Below are 22608 nucleotides of genomic sequence, written 5' to 3'. Positions count from 1 at the left end.
AGAATACAATTTAGACAGACGGGATTTACAATTTAGACATTCTTGGTTCTTACAAGCATATGTCACTAATCCAAAAGCATAATATGCAATACTGGAACACTCGAACAAACATCCAAAAATTGAAGTAACTACTCAATTGAAATACTCAAGATAGCAGACAGATAAAAATGAGCATTTAACATGAAACAAGATTGACAGACAGTCAAGGAAAGATCTGTTCCAAAATGATCAGCAGGAAAAAATTTTGAAACATTTTTAATAATATGTCAGTTCACTGGCCATCTTGTTCATCAGTTGAGATTTACTTCTTTTGCCTCTTTTCTCTGGGGCAAACCAGAGATCTAAAATTGTCTCTCGAGAGACAATTTTATTAGTTCAGTTTTTTAATTAACTAAAAAAGTTGATTTATGGAACATATTGCATACTAAAATATGCATAATTTGTATGAAAATAAGGCAATTCTAGAGCAGAGCCAAATTTTAAACATTGGTTTTGAAAACTTATTATTCTTATACAACCCTATTTGGACCGCGTTAACCAGAAAGGAACCAAGCCACATCAGCTATTGCCAAATTTAATTGGGCAATTTCATTTTTTACAAGAAAACAGGTGTGCGGATTTTCGTGCATATTTCAGTGGAGTTTCTCCATAGTATGAAGTAAATTCCTCAAAATATTCAAAGGAATCCATACACACGTTCTCTCCTAAAAAATTAAATTGCTCAGTCAAATTTGGCAATAGCTGATGTGGATTGGTTCCTTTCTGTTAAACGCGGTCCATTTATAAGGGTCTCCTCTCTGAATAGACGCTATTGGATGTAAGAATTATTACAGACAAAATTGGAAAGCGAACAAAATAACAGTATGAATGACTATAGCCATATTTGAATTTGATGGAGCCTCACGATACGTCCAGAATAGGATGTTACAAATACATTCTATCAAATCTTATCGAGGCTGACAATGAATCTTCACCACGTTCGCAAGGAAAATATGACTTTCGCCACTTTATCGTTAGATGTCCTTCCAAGGATATCCTTTATTCCTCTAAGACATTGAAAGAAATTCAATCCCATATGTCGTTGCAAATCCTAAGATAATGAATGACATCGAAGGATGCATGTCATTGAAAATCCTAGGACATGTCATTACCTAGGAATTCTAAGATGATGAATGACTTAAAACGACGCATGTCATTGATCATCCTACGATAATGGACAACACATGTCATTGGTTATCCCAGGATAATGAATGACACTGAAAGACACTAAACGATGAAAGTTGCTTGTAGTTCAAGGGGAGCATAATTGCCAGAGAAAATCCTACGATGACGAGTCAAGTTTGACGCAGAAAATGTATACAAAAGTATTGATTGATGCACCTCAACCAGTCTGAATAACACTTTCTCAGTAACTATTCATTAATCACTGATGAAAAGTATCGTGAGATTTTGACTGTGAGACTTAGTTAAAATTTAATACGTTATAAAGATAAATCATGACATTCAGATCTACATAAATGACGCTGACAAATACAGCTAGATCATAACTTTGAGGGAATTAAATTTGGACATCAGCTAATCTAAAAAGTATGACAAAAAATATTCAAGGCTTTGAATTACATAAAATCAAAATTTTCAGTTAATATAGAGCACAAGTATGTAACTCAGACTTGAGAGTGCATGAAACTTGGAGAGATGAAGTTTCATGATAACCATCAAAAGAAACTGCATTCTAAAATATCGAAGTCTTTCAGTGTTGAAAAATCATGCATTAAGGAATTATTTTGCTTAATGCAAGCAAAAACTTCATGCACGTTTTATGAGAAAAAGGACTCACCAAATATTAAGTTCTTCTTTAAAAATTAAATTCTGAACAGCTTGGTTTTACAGATTCAGATATTTAGGCGTTTCTAACACTGCACTTACCTATACTTTCCTTCTTCCTTTGAAAAAATTAATATCTAGACAAATCAAACTTAGAAAATCATTATTTATGATTATTTAAGTTTCACTAAATCTTCCTTGATATCAATGTTGTTTTGTTTGAAGCACTACATGATGAATTTTGAGATCTTTGATTTCGCTGCTAACCCTCTACCAATGATTGGTCAGATACAGGATGGACAGTCAGATCACAGAATATTAGCCAGTTGAAGATTCCAGAATACTTGCGGAAATGAATCTCGAGTGCATATGCTTGTTTAAAGTGAGGCCACTGAAAAATAGATGAAAAGAATGACATTACATGCTGGCAATACACCCAAAAAGATAAGCTTTGTTTAGGTCTTATATATTCACTCCGTTAAATAAATCAGACAGTTAAACAATCTGTTATTATTATTTAAATATTGAGCACTTCAAAACTGACACACAAAAATTCTGTGAAAATCATCATTTCAGTTGAGAGACTCCGCAACCTTTGAGGTATGTCATTGTGAGTAAATCCTCTGCACTTTACAAGGACCACCCAACGGATGAAACCAAAATCAATTACTCAATGAGTTCAGCGTATCTCACCCAAGATAGGTCACAATGGACAAGGACAATTCCAACCCTGAGCAAAATGAAAATACCTAGCAGAGAAGAAGTGAGATGCAGCCTGAAACTTACTGATAAAGAACATAAGTCTACAACTTAAAAGCAAACTCACTGATTAAATATATAAGTCTAAAACTTATAAGGAGGCTCACAGATTGAGTACATAAGTCTACAACTTATAAGCAAGTGGTACATAAGCCAAGTGCGATTCAAATAGACCACAATCACGGGAATTTAGGCGTAGGAAACTGAATGGTGCTCTTGCTAAAATAGTAGTCTAACTGCTGAAGAGCAACTGAGGATCAGCTATCCTTCACTTTCACACTGAAATATATTGAATTCAAACAGAGCATGGTACAAAGTGGAAGGGAGGTTATAGCTCTGAAGGGGAAAACTTTCTATCGTCCTTCAACAAAATAAGTAACTAAGAGATAAATACTTCGGTTTTATTTCTTGCATGAGCGGTAGGAGGTAACATCAGTAACGAAAATGAACACGCAATAAAAAAAAATAGGAAAATACTTGCCTTAAAAAGTGGACTTCACACTCAATTCCATAGGCGCTCACGACTCACATCACAAAACACCACACCACAACAACTTGGTTGAAAGACGCGCACTGAGCGAAAAGTTTTAAGGCCGCGAATCTGAATCTTGCTTGTGAAGAAGGCACATCCAGACTCCTGCATTTTTCTGCAGCTCCAAACGCACTACACATGCAGCTAGATGCGCTCGCCTGGACTCGTTCCCGACTCATTTACATTCAACCGCTACAGGCAGTGGATGAACACCGCGAGAAGTAAGCTTATAAACTCAACCTCCTCCTCGCTGAAGACTATGGACCGAGACTGTGAGGAGCGTGCTTAGCAACTCCATCTTCAATCGACTGCTAAATTTTGTGGATAGCACGAATATTGGAGCGAGCTCCCGTACGGGCTAACGGAACCAAAACACGGAGCTCAACCTTGCTAACTGGGTCATTTTTCAGACCAAGTTAAACAGAAACACACCAAAGCTCAGTGGAAAAAAATAAGTTTGAGGTACATAGTTCTGCATTTACCAAGTCGTAAATTTTCCCTCATCAAAAGTTGAGTTGAAAAAAAAAAAGTAGTACATAAAAATAGTCGTTAAACTTAGTCCCTGACATTGAATCATGCGGAAAAATAGAACTTTAAACCTAAATTCTCAATTCCAACTCAATACAACTTGGTGCATTTCTGTTAGGTATGTAGTCCGTTGCCTAAACAAAAAAATACTGCACTTTTTGATTGGAATATGCCACTTTCGGGGCTCATTGGTGGTGTGATTCTGGAAGAGGGAACACTCTGAGTCCCATGACTGAAGCAAGATAGCAGCCGTGAAAGTCCGCTGTTACGTTTTTTTTTTAAGCGCTGTCCCTTGCTTGCTATTGATCCGATTTTGATCAACCTTATTTCAATGAAAGATATTGTCTGCTACTGTTAGGGGTACTGCGAATACAGCAGTTATACTATCGCTGCGGAAGAGGGAGGGCAGCAGACCCTCCAAAACGTCGTCAGGGACAAAATTTAGATGAGAAAGTTTTAAGTTCTTTCAATTTTAGCGATTTTATTCTTAACATTACAAATGTTTATGACATAATTTAAAGTGCAAATTATGGCTTAAGAACTCATTTGAAAATTCTTAGAATTAGGTAATGGGAACCGTTTCTCACTGAAGACTAAAATCAATACTTTTGATTCGCTGCACTGAATAATTTGAATTTCCATTTCAAGGGCCCTACCGCCTGACTTTGTCACATTTGTTCTTCTGTTATCCCGAAACGTTATCACTGCTGAAGGGCCGGTGGGAGAAAAATTACAAATAGACTTTTTTTGGTAAGATTGTATCGAATTTTCTTAAAAATTTTAAGGAATGATTGATATGAATACTTACCCTGCATCTTGTGCTTCGTGTGCTCTGATTATAGATAATAAATTGTTGTTTTGCAGGAAATCACAACATGCTGCGTAACTGAAACAAAAACTCAAATTCATAAGTCACTGGACCTTCAACTCATAGAGAAATAGTCAACAGTTTGTAAAGTTCGTAAAACCTAGGACATTGAGGACTGGACCAACGGTGGAGACAGATATGTCTTGAATGCTTCAAAATTGGAGAGCCAATAGGTTCCTTACACCAAGAAGTTCCTGTCATTGTCCGTGTTGGAGAAGTCTAATGTTATCAATGAAGTAGCTTCAAAATCTTATCGATATCGGTAGGATTAAACGGAGACAACTTCTCCACAGCGTTATTGTATGCTAACAGTTAATACCTGGAACATAAAGGCAGCTTTTCTCTGAAAGCCTTAACTGAAATTTATTCAATCATTACTACCAATGTATTTGAATGTTTAGGCGGAAAAATTGTGGAGAATATGAAACAAAAGTGAAAGATTAATCGCTGGAACGATTGCAGCGCAATACTTTAGAAAGAGAAAAACAAATATTGGTGTCCAATATTCAACTATTAAGTTGTGGATGTTTAGGTTTTGTCATTATAGATAGAATCTAAGAGAAAAACTAACGTAGGAGACACGCAGAATTGTTTTTTCTTTTCATTAATTAGTGACAAATCCTGTGTGCTCCCAAAGGAATGAACACAGGCTCCCATGTGACCTCCCAAGTGTCAAATATGCATAACGGAACTTTATCGGAACAAATACAGGCTTCTATCTAACAAGCACTGCATGTTTATCTATCTTCAAGTGGTTAATATGACTCCATAAATATTATTATCTGCATATTTGAAAGGCCTTTTAAAACTATAGATTACTGCTGAAAATATACACTGAAAAGGGTAGTCATGCATCAAACTGCAGAGTTTAATTATTCACCTAAGATGATAAATTGAGAGGACCACCATATCACTGTTCTAATTGTGAAATTTATGAACTCCTTCTAACAGAGATGTAATTATGATTTGCCGCTTATTTTCTACTTTAGACAGCTCGAATGACAGAGTGTGCCAAAAAAATAGAAGACAGGCGGTTTGTTTGGACAACACAGGTAAAGTTTCGGGTGAAATAAGTCTACCACAAAGCACTGATAGTCACTAACAGTAACGGGATGTATAAAACTACTTCAGCTAAAGACCGTAATATTGCACTGATTGAGGTATGTTGGGGAGCAGATGATGTCAAGTATGAGACCTGTAGGTCTGCTTGCCACTAAAACACACAGTTCAGTATATCGCTAATGCCTCCCAAACTTTCAGGGTGAAACCAACATGAGATTGTGGGAAACAAAAGCTGTAACAGCGAATCCCGTCAGAACTGAATTGCTGTCTTTCCATCTTCTTCTCAATGCGAGAAAGTAAGCACGATTAGTTGATATACATACCCAAACTAGGGTTTCCTGTTAAGCTTGTAATGTTTACTCACGTATCATTTCAATTTTGACGATCGATGAGACATTTTCTTTAAAATGAACAAGACTACAACACAAAAACTAAGTAAAATTCCTCAAAACTTTAAGTCTGGTATAATTCTGATCAGGGTGAAAATCCTCCTAACCTAACATAGTCCTGATCACAACAAACCATTGCCACATTGCCGCCTTCTAACCGGTGAAGAATAATTTAAATCGCGTCTATGAAAAGAAAACTAAAAATCGATTAGGAGAGAATTGATAAAGAACCCTTACAATATTACAAAGTTTAGCACTCTAAGTTTAGCTCGTTTTCCTTCTAAAATTAAAGTTATTCGAGTATTGTTGATTTTATTGTAACGTGGCAATCAGGCTTTGGACAGTCAATCAGCGTTGCCCGTGCGCCAGCAAGTTCAGTTCTGTTTTGTTGCATGTCATGGCCCAACGGCTTGCCGAGTTAGTATAAATCGCATACACGGTAATTTATATACTGGGTGGGCTGGGTAATCGCATACTAGCAGCATCCAGTGCGTATATTTGCGCCTAATCCCACAACCACAACCTAGGAGCATTTTCCGGAGGCGCAAAATTCCCCGCCCGCACCAAATAGTTGGTATACTTAATAGTATACCAAGGTAGATTTACACAGGTATGGAAAAGTTGAAAATTTCCCATGAGCCTCAGTACGTGTCACATGACCTCGTGACGTAGGTTAAGGGGCCCGTTTTTTAATTAAATTACAATCAAATTAACATTCAAACGTTTATGCGTTTAAACGCTACAATTAATATCGCATAACCAAAATTGTGCAAAAAATCCCACAAAATTTTGACAAACGATAAACCGAACATAATAAATCAAAATAATCAAAACATCCAAAATGGCTGACGTTAAGGGGCCGCTGGAGAGCCAATCAGAGGCCAGTTGTTTAGTTCTGTCCATACCTGTGTAAATCTACCTTGATAGTATACCAAATAGTTGGTATACTTTGAATGCATTCAAACATGCATTCAAAGCAAGAAAAGTTCAAAGTGACGAAAGGTGTGCACCTGGATAGCGATGTGTTGCTGTTTTTAAATTCATCAGAAAGTTTGAAGAAAGAAATCCCGAAGATATATGAATTCATTGGTTCAAAATTGAAAATAAAGTGTATAATTACTGAAGGAAGAAGATAATGTCAATAGACTGACATGTTGGGAAAATATCTTCATCCAAAAGCAAAAGAAAGACCACCTGATGAATGTAGAATTTCCGCCGCCTAACATATTATTTAAGTTGTTTGAAACATCTGGCAACAAGGAAAACAAAGGAAGGCACAGCAACCGCCGCATATCCGAAGATCATGCCAGTCGCGCCCTGATGATGACCTAACGGGTCGAAACGCGTGTCGGACGGTAATTTTGCTGTAATTTCGCTGACTAGTGAGTTTTTTAAAATTTTTAAATTTTACTTCATTTTTAAACGTGACCTAGTCTGGTACTTTTTAGATTTTTAAATACAGTACTCTACTATCTATTGCCAAAAATAAAGTTTTTGTTGGAGCAAATTTTGCAGAAATTGAAGTTTATATTTTACATTGAGTCTTATGCAGGAGCCAAACTTTAAACCTCTTTTTCTCGGTTCGATCCTGATGAGGCTTGGTTCCTTTCTGTTTAACTCCGTCCAACTAAACCTTTCTCGCACTGTGCTCGTTCAAAGTTAGAAACTGGCATGATTAAAACTCATCATCATGAATACATACAACTTCTGAGCTCAATAAAAATATGTAAGAATTCTCTGTATCTCTGATTACTATTCAACCATTCCATGGACCTTCAGACTCACGTGGCTTCACAACTTCTTAGGTCTTTATGGAACGAGTCCCTTGGAATTTAAGGTATAGGTTATGTTCAACGTAAAAACAGTAAACATTCATACATGTAATCCATTTGGATGGTATTATTTCTTATCTGCACTTAAGATTGATAGATATTGAAAGCACTTATATTATGAAAATTGTCACACTTCGAATCTCTAATTTTACCTTCTTGCGGCCTTTAAGCAGAACCAGCACCGACCGTTATTCAGCTCAGGAGTCTGTAATATTAGAATTTTTACACTTTATCTAAGTGCAGTCTTATTTGTCACCTGTGGAATATTGAATGATATTTGAGCAGACTAGGGACAGTTCAAGAGGTTTGTGGTTTATTCACCACTCATTGATGGATAATCCTATGACATGCCAGTCTATTAGGGATTTTAGTGTTTACGATATGGTTAAGCTTTGATGCCACATTTTATCCCCTAGTAAAGTACATGGAAAATACCAGCCAGAAATTCTCAATCGTTTTTTCTTCAAAATTGATTCTTACAACAAATGTCGTTCCTATGAAAAAATGATTTCTCGGATGTAATGTTGGTTGGTTTCACCCTGAGGTCTTTGTAATCCAACGATCTTTGGCTTACCTGTGGTTTTGATGCACTGTTAGTCTTAATTTTTCAGAGCCTCAGCACGGACAAAACCATGAAATTCTCCTGTGTTGTCCAGAATCCACAATTAGCCATTCGCTCTCTTTTATCTGGCAGTCTCCTTTAAATTTTTGAGCAGCCGTTCACAGAGGATTGATGGCAAACTTACTTCTCCGCAAGTCCTCCGTAAAGATCATGAAAGCATATCCTGCTGTTTCACAAAGCTCTCTCATGTGTTCAATCATTCAATACTTTTTCAAATATTATTTTTATCATAGGTTTCGTACTTTTTCTCCCAAGATTCAAATTTGGTGTTGCATCCTAGATCATTAGAAGAAATTTGTTTCATAACTGTAGTGTGAAACCGATCTTAGGAAAACAGTGCTTCAAGTCCCTCAATGCTAAAAGCTATTCAGCTCATTATTATAACTATGTCAGGTAATCGATGCCATACGTTTTAGGTGAGTCCTACAATTTTTTCTTTTCTTTAATGCATGACAGCTCCTAGGTAAGCGAAGGAATCGACCAAAGCATTGATCTTTGACGAGTCATGAAATTCCTTCTCATGTTCGCATGAGAGTCAGATATTTGCAAGTGTAACTGTGAGATTTCTGTGCCATGAACCAGGTAAACCTGTACAGCACGGAAACTGACTTCAAGGGAATCATGGCCACGGAAATCGTGATCATGGAAACCAGCTTCAGGAAAATCATGGTCACGGAAAATTTTCTGTCCAAAAATTCCGTGACTCTGATTTCCTTGAAAAAAAGTCGCGGAAAAGTCACGGAACAATTTTACTTGGGGTAGCTATCAAACGAGACCAAAAGTTTGTCAATCAAACGAATGGTTGGAGAGATACAGCGCGTTTTACACGTGTGAAACGCGACCATGACCACAAGCGGGGGGTGGTAATCGCGCGGCACTTGAACGGCTCTCGCAGGTTAACTACTCGTAGAACTAGAGTCCCTTTATACCCAGAGTTAAGACAACTCACTTTTGGTTGGGCTGAAAGTGGCCTAAAAAAAAATCCAATTCTGATTGGTTCTCGCTCACGGAGGCCGAAACGAGTGCACCAAGGTGGCGGTACCTCGAATGTGAACAAGAATAATGAAAATATTACCTAATTGTGGTTTATCAAGAGTAAATTGTCATTTCCATCGGTCCAAATGAAAATAGATTGAGAAATTATTCACAAACCAATCTCATTTTCTTTTCAATTGATCAATTTGTTGATGTTGTTTTTGTGTGACAGACATCGCAGGATTCCTGATCCTTATCCCTCAATATAGTTCGTTTGGGTGCACTCGTTTCAGCCTCCATGGCCAGCCAAGGCCGGCTGCCAGTCAGCTGATAATCGAGTTGTCTTAACTCTGGGTGTAAAGGGACTCTACGTAGAACGAAAATTATCATGGTATCACATTAAACTCGAGATTAAGACCCACCTCTTTTACTGAAGAGAAAAAATCAATTTTCTTGCTCAGTTAAAAGTTATTTTAATTCGAAAGGACCCCGCACACCTCTTATGAGAAGCTGCACCATGAAGAATTGCCTTCTGACTTACGTATTTCGATTCTCCTCAAGATGCTGATCAAAAGTTATAATTGCGCCAACTTTCTACGATGCACCGTTTTCGCAAAGAACCTATGAGAAGATTAAATTATTCGGTGACTATGAATAAAAAGGAACAAAGCATTTGAGAACAGGCCCGATGTGTGTAAGGAAAAAACGTAGCATGTGTCCGTCTTCTTATCTGTACCTGCCGACTCAGGGGCTATCTCCCTCCCGCACTCGCCCGGTAGACGTTCAGACTTTCCTGTTCTAATGCTCCTCAAGAATCTGATTTGGATGGTGGTCGAGCAAAACGGCGTGCGGAATCCAAGATAAGACTGCCGCTCGGTGCGGGAGTCCCCATGATTTCCTTGTTGACACACAGCCGCTCGTCAATCGAGCACTGAAATGAGGAATCTTTATGGCTTTATATCACCGAATAATTGAATCTTCTCATAGGTTTTTTGCAAAAACGGTGCATCGTAGAAAGTTGGCGCAATTGTAACTTTTGATCAGCATCTTGAAGAGAATCGAAATACATAAGTCAGAAGGCAATTCTTCATGGTGCAGCTTCCATAAGAGGTGTGCGGGGTCCTTTCAAGAATTTTCGACCATTTTTTTTTTAAATTTTAGGAAAATTGTTGATTGAGTTGGATATTTTATAATTTAATCATACACTGGAGACCCTTTTAGCTCGCATTGAAAAAAAGAACATCAAAATCGGACAATTGAGGATAGAGATATATTGCTTCAAAAAAACGCTTGGCCAACATCTTGGATCGAATTTGAAAGTGGTGCTGCGGACAAAAACGACCATTTTCCATCTAGTATGACCTCCCGAAGTGGCAATTTCCAATAAAAAAAAAATCGCCGATTTTGATCGTACCTACCGTACTAGTTTTGAGAGGTAAAAGCTGTGCACACATAAAGTCCTCAGAAACTACACTTTCTTGTGTCGAAACGCAAATAAAATTATACTTTTGAAAAAGAAAAACAATTACACCGAGTAAACAACAGGACGCAATTAGTCTTACATTGAAATTGAACAAAAAAAAGTCACTCAGTAGAACATAAAAAACAAAACATTCTTGATAGTAATTCCATTACTAATTTTTGCATACAGATTTAGTCAGGAGTTTGTATGGCGGCATTATTATAACGACTACCTAAATTCATAAAAAATGAACGAAAGAGGGATAACTAAGACATTTAACGACGCAGATAAGCCTTACCTATAAAAATAAGAGCACCCTCTGACGCTATTGTGACTGAAATGTTCGGCGTTTTTTTCATTGCCAAAATCTTCTAACGGGTCTGACCAAAGGAGATCACACATAGGTCCAAAAGCGGGCGGCTCCTTAAACCTGTCTAGCTGCAAAAAACATAATGCAAACAAAAAAATTACGTTTTTTTTTTTTCAAAATTAGCCATTCATAATTAGTAAATTGATTCGGTTTTCTTCACTAGTCACGAAATAAAAAGAGGCGAAGACTGCGGGAGGTAATGGCCTAGAGGACAAGAAGCGAATTTAACCATTATGATACGTCTTCAGCTGACGGAGAGGCCCGAATTTTGTTTGACAATATCCTACGGAAACGACAGTTGAATCTTATGTTGCGTTCAACTTTCTATTTAACGTATTGTCCGCCTTTGTCGGATGAAAAGCTGAATAGTGTGATTTGGGCTTTATTTTGTACCTTTTCTACTGATCCATTGCTCAACACCCTGTATATTAAATTCAATCTATTTCCAGGGCAACATTCGGTTCATATCACTGATCACTTGCTTTTGTTTATGAAGCACAGCTTTTAAGATTTCATTTTCTTTCTTCAAATCATCGTAGGTACAATTTTTCTTTACTTAGCTGTAATTCGTCAACTCAGCGATCAATAGCTTTTGTTACTACTTATTCCATGTCTACTTTCAGCTCATTTCTCATTTTCTCTAGTAGCATGGAGAGCTCAGCTGAATCCATCACGGCTGGAGCTGTTTACTACCATTACCGTTATCACGCGTAAAGGATGGGTTTGTTTACATACAGTTCCTCCACGCCACTATCACTGGGCTATCGTTTCGACTTTTCGATTCGTCGATTAATCGATGTATTGATTACTCAATTCAATCTATTTTCGATCGAGAGTTGAAGCGGCAGTAAACAGAGTTATCAAACTCCTCGACTGTTTATCAACAAACCTAGCTGACTGACCGCACTACCGACCGCAGCGCGTAATATGGTGATAACGCGAAATTCCAACGATGACCGAAATGACGACATTGAACTCCTGACACAGGACCGTTCACCGCTACATAGACACCAGCGTCTTACGTAATCTCCATCTAACAATAAGCCGGCCTACCCAGTCTTATATTTTCTAAAGGAGTTCACTTGGCTCGAAAATTTTGTACAAACCACTCCTTCATTGGCTAAACTGAAAAAATAGTTTTGTTAACAGGGCTCCTGCACTTCTTTTGTAACAGTCACAGAAGCTTCCGTTATGAGGACAGAGTACTCTGTTCTCACGACCGAAACATTCTGTAAGTGTAACAAAGAAACTGCAGGAGCCCTGTGAGCAGATGGTTCGGTCAGCGATTTATTTTTCTTTTCTTTTTTTTACTAAAATATTGGATGGGGGGGGGGGGGGTATCGATAGGGGCTATTTTTGAGTCAACCATGCCAGAATTTCCTCCACTCTCCAATTTTTGCTCGTTGAAGGTATACATTTTAGGGAATGCATCATACTATGGATAATGCCCGTCTGTTTTCAGGTTTAATACTAGTCTAAACATAGGTCTAAAAAAAAGGGGCAGATTTTGGCGAAAAATGCGGGTTAACAGTCGTGCGTCGAAAAATCCGCATTTTCCACAATAATTTATTGACCCTGAGACCCATGTATTAGGCCAGTATTGGACCAGAAAACAAACCTGAAATGACGAAATTATTATGCATTCCGTAAGGAAAGTATGGATCATTAAGGTGATTCGATGGACGCCATGTTTAGTGTCGGAGCGGCATTCGATAAATCGCATCAATTGGTTCCATTTTTTCAGCTACCCGTCATTTTTCTCCAATTTTGAGATCGCAATTCTGTTGTCAGGAGACTATAGCACTCACTTACCAATTTTAACAAAGAAATTCAACGAAATAAAGGCGTATTTTTTTAGAGAGAAAATATCGCATTCGAGTGCAGCTTTGATATCAGTATCGAATGCGATGTTTCCTCTCTAAAAAAAAACCACGCATTTATTACGTTGAATTTATTTGTTAAAATTGGTAAGTGTATGCTTTAGTCTCCTGAAAACAGAATTGCGATCTCAAAATTGGAGAAAAATGACAAGCAGCTGAAAAAATGGAACCAATTGATGCGATATATCGCATGCCGTTCTGAAACAAAATATGGCGTCCATTCCTCTCGCAGAATAACTATCGTGCAAATTGTATTACTGCACACATACCTGTTTAGCATTTTTCAAAGCTACGAGAAAATCGCATGGTTTTGAAAATATTGTAATAGTGTTGGTTCCCTTGTACTAAATACGATCCTATCAATCAATTCTTTAATAAGGGGAATCTGAGCGTTGACTTCCAGATGTAACTTATTCACTACGGGGAAAATACCAATATATGAATCTATATATACACCGCGCGTTAGGTTAGGTTACGTTACACAGAGTATCAATAGACATATACGGTAAAACAACAAAAGCTCGTGCCTAGTTGCCGGCGTTTCAAAATTTCCGCCCAAAATTTTGGCGGCAGATTTGAGGCATTCTGAGTGATTAAACAAAAAGAGTAGACACAGCTTTGTTTTTCTCTTTCTCTGAGGAAATTTTATGAGCTCCAGTATACAAATGACGAAAAACGATTTAATAACGGCTCAGTTTTTGATAAATCCAGCTCGAGTTCTTTACGAAAAACCCGGAAAAGTTCCCTTTTTTTAATTTTTTTGTCATTGGAGGGAAGACTGGGGGGAGATAGTCGAACGAACACAGGATTCTTGGCGACTTTTTTCTGGGTGTTTGAAGGACTACAATGACTTATTATCAAACACAGCCTTAAATAGAATTTTTCGTGTTATTTTTTTTCAATAATGGTCTTCTTACAGCAGGAACAAGCGGGAAGAACATTAGTACAGCTCTCGATCTGCGGAGGCACCAATCAGTTTACCCAACTCCTCCTAGCGGTTATTTTCAAGTAATAACAGTTCGCGCCGCTGGCACTTTGAAAAACGCCCTTTGCCGCAACTTACATCGCGTTCGTTAAAAATTAAAACGTTTCGATGGGCTCCTCGCAACCCCATCCCTGCTCGGAGAGGCCTGCTTCCTGATGATGCTTCCCTTTCGTTGCCCTGAATACCTACAGGGTGATCCAGACCACCCGTCCACCATCTTTTTCTCGAAAACGGCGGAGAATTGAGCTTCAGGACAAAAACTTTCCTGAGGTAAATCGACCCCAAAGAATCGAATGAAAATATTTTCAGCCCCCCAAAATGGCCCCTTGGGGGGGTTTTGGGGGGGTGCCCCCCGTTTCTCGCGATTTTCAAATGGGAAGGGTATGTTTTGACTTTGGATTCGAAATCTACGGCAAAAAATAAGAACATTTTGTTCTTTGCACTTTTTCCCTAAACCCCCATTTTTTGGAGTTATGGGGCATTTTCGGGGCAATTTTCAAATCGATGCTGTGAGCGGCCAAATTATTCAAATTTCAAAATCTAAAAACCTTCTAAAAGGAGAGACCAAGAGCTTTCTATCGGTGTGCTACATGACCACTTTTGCCCCCCAAAAATGGGGGGACCCGCGCTCCCCATTTTGGGGGGGGGTCCGGGGGCTGCAACTAAAAAATCTCAAATGGCAACCCCCCACTTGTGATACATCTGTGGAAAGGGCATAAAGAAACGAACTTGTTGCCAAAAACCGGAGGTCGCTATCTCACACCGTTCCAAAATGGCGGCCGAAAAATGGCGGAGAACGCGGTTTTCGGTCAATTTCACGGCTTTTGAGCGGCAATTATCCCATGCATTCGGATATTCGGTGGATTTTTCGACGGAAAGTAACAAATGCTACCTTCCAATCGATTAACTGTCAGTAATTTTCATGATGTGACCAAAAAATAATCTCGAACATCGCGTCAATTACCCTTTTTTCACACTTTGTTCAGGCTTGTAACTGACCTCATGATAATCGATGGGGCGTGTTTAAAGCGGTTATGTCGCTAAAGAGCCTAAATCCTGAGAGCAACAAAGAAACTCTTCGATTTTTAGCGAGTAAAGCATATCAAATGAAAACTCAGGGTTCCAGGTCATTGAGGGAAAACTGAGAGGAGAGAGATGACCAACCTGAGAGATGGAATACCAAAAATAAAAAAATAAGGAGGTAAAGAGTGGAGGGTATTAAATCAGGGAAACAACACGGAACCAAATGAAAATGAGTAATGAGCGGTGCGATCAGCGCAGCTCGCACTGGCACTAGTCATGCTAGCGCGCGAAACGTGTTCAAACGTGTTTCCGAGCAAGCACCGGCCTGTTCTCACACGAGAGGGATCCCCCTCTCCCAGCGGTGACTCGCTCCACTCGCTAGAGGAGTGCAGTAGTGCAAATTGCTCTCTCAACCTCTGCTTCAGTTAGTAGCATGTGGACCTTTTGAGATCGCGCTGAGTTTGCGCGCCCTGGGAGTGGCCGGTAGCACGTGAGCTTTTCCAACTCTGCTCCTTCAATTCTTATTTTCCGACCGTCCGTTCGAGGGTTTTTTTTCTTTTTCTTTAATTTCCTCACACAGTTTTATTTAGCTTCTTCGCGGGTAGACATCCCTACTTTTCAGAAATGGTGGAAAACCCCGCTGTTGCTTTTGACATGCTAATGGTACTCGGCGAGTGCCGACAAAATTTGTCTGCCGCTGCTAGGGTCTATCACCAACGTTTCCCCGATAGACCATCTCCATCGAGAAAGGTTTTTCAGCGTTTAGCCCGGCGGATGAAGAACGGGGAAGTCATGCCCACTCACAATAAAAACGAGCAGATCGCAAGGCCCATTCACCGAGAGGAAAATGTTGTTAATGTCTTAGCCGCTGTGGAAGAGAATCCTCATCAGGCAATGGGTCTGTTGCACTCAGGAGGGATTTGGAGTGTTATGAGTCATTCCGATGTAAATTTTCACGAGAAAACGGTTGGTGTGGTTAAAAACATTCTTAGTTTGATATTAAAGCTGCAAAAGCTAAATAAAGTTCAAAGTTCCAACGAAGGCCTCTCATTGGTCGTCTACGTCACAACCAGCAATCTTATTCCCGCCGTTTCGACGCACCTGTGCTACCCCATAAGGAATTCAAAGTCGTTTTTCTAAAACGAATTTCGGTTGATATTTAACTTATTTCACCAAATTTTCTTGCAGATATCAGTTCTTCACATCCTCTACTTTACAAATTTATCAACGACTATGTTAAAATCGCATCATATTAAAATTTAATACATGTAAGGAAGTCCCGAAAGTGTGGTTATGTCTCCCTTTAGGGGGTTTTGCTGGTCAAGTCAATGCTGTTTGCTCAAATACATCAACGCATGTATCGGATATATTGTGTAAAACCAAGTTTGTATTCATTATTTGACTCTTAATGATTACTTATTGTCCCAGTATTTCAGTGCAAATGATGTATGAGTGAGGTATTCCTGGTCTGTCCTGCTTACTGCAACAGCTACCTTTCATTGGAAGTTTTAAAAATATGATGGAAACTATTGACTTAAATATTTACTCCCGATGTCATACCTATATAGTTTTTGTATATACTCTTTGCATCATTAGTTGTAAGTAATTATTAAAATACCATACATTCATCGAAACAGGCACTGGACTAACCGGAGGGGTAGTAACTCCTCAACCGGACGGGTGATTAAGGACCTCCAACAGTTCATAGCTGGTGCTTGGTTGGCAGAGAATCGTACCTTAGGTAAAATTGATGGTATTTTCAACTTATTTACTTATGAGCGGACAGATTTAAACAAGTAAATATGTTCAAATGAGTACGTTGATCTCTCAGCTAGTCAGCTAGCGCAGCTGAGCAAGACACATTTCATGCAAAAAAGTAGAATCTAATGATCCAACATTCAATGAATTAGATTCAGAAAGCTGCATCAGATAGTTCCTAGGAATAAGGAACCTAAAACTACATTATATGAGAGTTTTACCGTGAAAACAGGACTTATATGTATCCCAGATAAGATTGTAAACATAACCTCACTTTCGTGACATGCTTTGATGCATCGGAAATAATTAAATCATCTGATGCGATTTGTAAGTTACTAGGGATTTTTTTATCAACTAGAGAGGATAAAGAGTCTATTATCGCAAGAAAATTTGATGAATACGGCCTCTAACAGTCTGATAATTCCTTTTGAAAATTTTCCTCTCGATCCCTTATGGGGAAATCCATGTATTTGTAAAATAAACAAACGTGGGGTATTGGTTGTGACGTCACAAAATGGCTTCACTCTCCCGTCATTTGTAGTTTTAAATTTTCCCGCCAAAATTTTTTGAACTTTTGGGTGCTTTTTTGGGGTGTTTGGGGGGTCCAAAAATTCTGGGAAAAACTCATGAAGCTCAGAATGATGCACTTCATTAGAAAATGAATTAAAAAAAATAGGTGCAACAGACCCATTCGGGGCATAGCCCGCGACTCTGGCTTGTCGTATGGAACTGTCCAGCGCATCTTGGACGACCGGGGTTTTCACCCTTTTCACATTCATTTACATGAAGCGCTCAAAGAAACGGACAAACCTAAAAGAGTAGCCCTTTGGGAGTGGTTTCAAGCGAAAATTGCACAGAATCCTCGTTTCCTTGATTTTGTGATGTTTTCGGACGAAGCCACGTTCAAAAGTAACGGGGAAGTGAATAGGCATAATTGTCATTACTGGGCTGCAGATAACCCACACTGGCTTCAGCCAGTTGATAACCAAAATGTATGGAAGCTAAATGTATGGTGCGGGATTATTGGAAATTATATCATTGGTCCCTATTTTTTTGACGGGACAGTCACCGGAGAAGTTTATCTTGACTTCATTGAAAATCAGTTGCCAGGACTGTTGGAAAACGTGCCGCTAAACGTTCAAGCCAACATGTTCTTTCAACAAGATGGGGCTCCGGTCCATTTTAAAATCTCCGTAAGGACTTTTCTTAACCAACAATACCCAGGAAGATGGATCGGAAGAGGAGGGCCAATAGCATGGCCCCCAAGAAGCCCAGACCTAACTTGCCTGGATTTTTACCTGTGGGGGAAATTAAAGGATGCTGTGTACAAGAGCCGTCCCAACAATCCTGAGGAGATGAAACAGCGTATACGAGATGTGTGCGCAAGCATCACACCACAAGAATTGAGTAGAGTTCGCAAAAACTTTCGTAAGAGGCTTGTAAAGTGCATTGAAAGCAACGGTAATACTTTTGAACACAAAAAAATCTAACTTGTGGAATATTCTACACACAATTCATTTAATGTGTCCTCAAGCAGCTTCCATTTTATGCTCTGCCTTGATCTCAATTGTTTTTATTGATTGATTCCAATTTTCTTTTTCGTTTGTTTTCTTTTTTTTTTCTTCGTAGCATTAATTTGCCACGGCTGTGCCTTATTTTTGGATATGATTTAGGAAGTGTTTTTTGTTTTACCAAAGTTTTTCTTTGAAATTTAACCGTAAACACTTTTTTGGTAGATCATCTATCGCATTCTTTGATCTCAGACAGATTTCTGATTTACCTACTGCCGATTTTTGTAATCAAAAGGATTTCTAAGTTACCATTTTGCCTAAAGGAGTCATTTTTTGTTGTTCTTGTTGTTATATCTTGTAAATAAATTCTCACCATTTAAGCATGCCCTCTTAATTTGACTACACTTAGCAGTAAAACGCGATGTTCGAGATTATTTTTTGGTCACATCATGAAAATTACTGACAGTTAATCGATTGGAAGGTAGCATTTGTTACTTTCCGTCGAAAAATCCACCGAATATCCGAATGCATGGGATAATTGCCGCTCAAAAGCCGTGAAATTGACCGAAAACCGCGTTCTCCGCCATTTTTCGGCCGCCATTTTGGAACGGTGTGAGATAGCGACCTCCGGTTTTTGGCAACAAGTTCGTTTCTTTATGCCCTTTCCACAGATGTATCACAAGTGGGGGGTTGCCATTTGAGATTTTTTAGTTGCAGCCCCCGGACCCCCCCCCCAAAATGGGGAGCGCGGGTCCCCCCATTTTTGGGGGGCAAAAGTGGTCATGTAGCACACCGATAGAAAGCTCTTGGTCTCTCCTTTTAGAAGGTTTTTAGATTTTGAAATTTGAATAATTTGGCCGCTCACAGCATCGATTTGAAAATTGCCCCGAAAATGCCCCATAACTCCAAAAAATGGGGGTTTAGGGAAAAAGTGCAAAGAACAAAATGTTCTTATTTTTTGCCGTAGATTTCGAATCCAAAGTCAAAACATACCCTTCCCATTTGAAAATCGCGAGAAACGGGGGGCACCCCCCCAAAACCCCCCCAAGGGGCCATTTTGGGGAGCTGAAAATATTTTCATTCGATTCTTTGGGGTCGATTTACCTCAGGAAAGTTTTTGTCCTGAAGCTCAATTCTCCGCCGTTTTCGAGAAAAAGATGGTGGACGGGTGGTCTGGATCACCCTGTATGTATTCCTCGGTACGTGTTACATCATTAATACACGGCGAGGGAGGGATATTATTCAAATCAGTCCTGTAAATTGGAGGAAAAATGCGGCGAGAATTTGAAATATACTCCCGAAGCTTTTGACTGAATTAAGGTCAAGACTCGGGGGCTTAACTTCACTTGGGCGAGGTACTTTTCTCAGAGCGTTTTTGACCCCCGTCTAACGAGATCCGGTGCTCAGCGCAGCTCTAGAATTATATATTCTGTATGAAATTTATGTTCATCATTGAACAACAGAACACCGCACATTCGTGAGGATCTACTTCGTCGTGAGTAGTTGGCGCTCCGCGCCATCGAGGGACCACTTCGGGGCCCTTTTTCTAGCTTCTTATCAATGCTGTTACCTGTATGGGGGATTGTGCTCAGTACTGTTACGGGTTTAGCGATCCTGTGGACCCCGGCTGGTAGCCCCTGCCTTACAGGGGGGGAGGAGATGGTCACTGGCTTCACGGCGTATGAACCACCCACCAGACGGGCAGACACTGTCTGCTATGAGCCCTGTCTGCCAGACAGGGCTCAAAGCTACGGCGAAAGGAGCCTATCTAGGAGACGGCACTCCAAAACCAAACCCTGGTCCTCCAGGTCGGGGGTTGGGGCTTCGGGCTAGCTCCCCGATACCCGGAAAAATCTTGCTGTTAAAAATCCTATCATAAGTAGCCTAGGTGAACATGGAAAAAACGGATTTTACGACAAAAACTACGAAAACGGACTAAGGTTTTTGGGACATGGAATGTACAGGGCATTTCTAATAAATTGACGGAGTTTGTATCTGAAGTGAAAAAGTATAATGTAGATGTCGCCGTGTTTAGCGAAACGAAAAAGAAGGGCACAGGATCAGAAAACTGAGGAAGCTATGATCTGTTCTATAGTGGTGTCACTAAAGATCAACGCGCACAGCAAAAAGTCGCCATGCTTATTCAGAATAGTTTGCATCCGTCTATAATACTGGGGAAGCAGTAGACCAGCGGATCATCCGAGTGCATCATACAGTGCACGGTCATAAAGTGGCCATGTTAGGAGTAAATGGTGTGAATGAAGACGCTCCAGTCAATCTGAATGATCAGTTCTTTGAGCAACTCAACGACGAGGTTCTGAAGGTTGGAAGGACAAGGGAGGTCATTTTCATAGGGGATTTGAATAGTAGAACCGGACGAAAGAATGGTTCTTAAGTCGTTGGACCTTTTGGTGAAGAGGCGGTGAATGACAACGGTGCGCGCATCATTGACCTGTGAGAGCAAAGCGAAGTGAAAATACTGAACGGATTCTACCAACATAGAGATATCTATATGAGGACATATATGTAACAATGGCGGTCGCTGATATTGTGATACTAGGGGGCTACGCCCCCTGGCCGCTACGCGGCCCAACCCCCTTAAGGCGCTCCGCGCCATCAATGGGCCGCTTCGCGGCCCTATTTTTACCCTCCTATCAGTGTTAGTTTTATTTTTCCCCTAAAAAAATTACGATATGAGGTATACTTTTATTTTAAACTTTACTTAAAATTACTTTAAAATTAAAAGGACGCGTTTTGGAATGACTGCTTGATGAAATATTGCAGTAAAACGATGAACAATGATATAGTCAGGTAATAATAAAGATTTCTTGATTTGGGGATCGAACCCACACCGAGTACAAAGTGGACGCATTCGTCGTCTTAGACGACTCAGCCACCGATCAACTTGAGGCCATCTGGCGAATCTTGTGTAGATAAGTGTAGAGCTGATGCGCAGGCTACATAGATACTGCGCAACCTCTTCGACCACTGCGCATCCTCCCGCGCATAGCGGTAGCAGCACCGGAGCATTCTGTAAACTCACTCACTTTTATAACGTGATTTTAAAAAAACCTGGGCCCTTTTTCCAAAATCTGATTGCAGCGGGCTCATCTAGGGCCTATTACCTGTCGATAGCCGCAAAAATCATGAAAATCGGCCCGGTAGAACGCTGGAACTAAGCGTTACCAGTTTCGCAAAATTAGGAGGTCTTGGAGCTTATAGTATAGATACTTGCACGACATGGCAACAGGGTGTGGACGAGTAGGCGGGGCACAGTGGAAAAAGCAACCGATCTAGCGCCGAAAAAATCTTGACGCGGGGCGTTCACTTTCCCATTGATTTTTCACACTTAATCGATCTTATATGTCTAATCATACACTAATGATAACATAATGCTCCGATTTTTTGTAAATTCAAGAGTTACTGTGCCATATTTAGTCATGGGATCAGCTATAATTTACTTTCCTTGAGACTGTTTTGGTTTGTGGTATTTGATCAGCCAGTAGAGTAAAATAAAATATTTCTCGTCGTTTATGCTATTGTCGGTTACTTTTTTCATCATCCTGTGCAAGTATCTTATTTCCCAACTATTTTTGGAAAAGTTTGTATGCCTATGTGTTAGTGTTTCAAGGTAAAGTTATGAGTAGGAATGAATTTAATCCGCATCGTAAGTATTACTAAAGATGTGAATATAGATAAGAATGACATAGTAGGTATATAAATGGCATGTATTCAATATTAAGAGCAAATGAGGAGAAAAATCACGCTTGAAATTTAAAATTTTCTAAAAAAAACCGTTGCACAGTGAAACAGCTATCACCAATCAACGGATAATCACGTTTCCTAATTTTTTTTCTCATTTCTGTTAATATAACAATTAAGTTCCGAACATTTAATTTATCATGAAGTGCTCTAAAATAGGAAATGTAATAGTGGAAATCCATATTGTCATTTTACCAATACACATTATTTTCATAAAGGTAAAGTGAAGTATTGTCATTATTCGGAAATGTTGGCAATTAATTCCTTTCGCTCAATGCATCTAATGTTTCTCTCCTCAAGACTTAATGTGAAGTAAAACCATTTTTTTAGTGCAGCAAGTGTCAAGTAAAACTGAAAATATACACGGAGTTAATTAATAAATTTTCTCCTCCGGGCAGGATCGAACTCACAACATTCAAAATAGGAATGAATGACCCTACCAGCTAGGTTATCGTTTCAGCTCGAC

General features: G+C 39.4%; 1 protein-coding gene across 7 annotated transcripts in view; it reads right to left on the bottom strand.

Moving 5' to 3' along the window:
• The window catches only part of LOC109040504 (serine/threonine-protein phosphatase 2B catalytic subunit 2), a 415824-nt gene that overhangs the window by 57336 nt on the left and 335880 nt on the right, over nucleotides 1-22608 (bottom strand). For all 7 annotated transcript variants that reach the window (XM_072305187.1, XM_072305204.1, XM_072305201.1 and 4 more), the window contains 2 exons: nucleotides 11152-11291; nucleotides 4452-4529 (listed from right to left, as the gene is read on the bottom strand). In XM_072305187.1, coding sequence (XP_072161288.1) covers nucleotides 4452-4529; nucleotides 11152-11291 — 218 coding nt within the window. The remainder of the gene's footprint in view (nucleotides 1-4451; nucleotides 4530-11151; nucleotides 11292-22608) is intronic.

Source organism: Bemisia tabaci, chromosome 1, assembly GCF_918797505.1.
Source record: "Bemisia tabaci chromosome 1, PGI_BMITA_v3".
NCBI lineage: Eukaryota > Metazoa > Arthropoda > Insecta > Hemiptera > Aleyrodidae > Bemisia > Bemisia tabaci.
The sequence above is the reverse complement of the archived record's forward strand: the minus strand, read 5'-3'. Positions and strand labels throughout refer to the sequence as shown.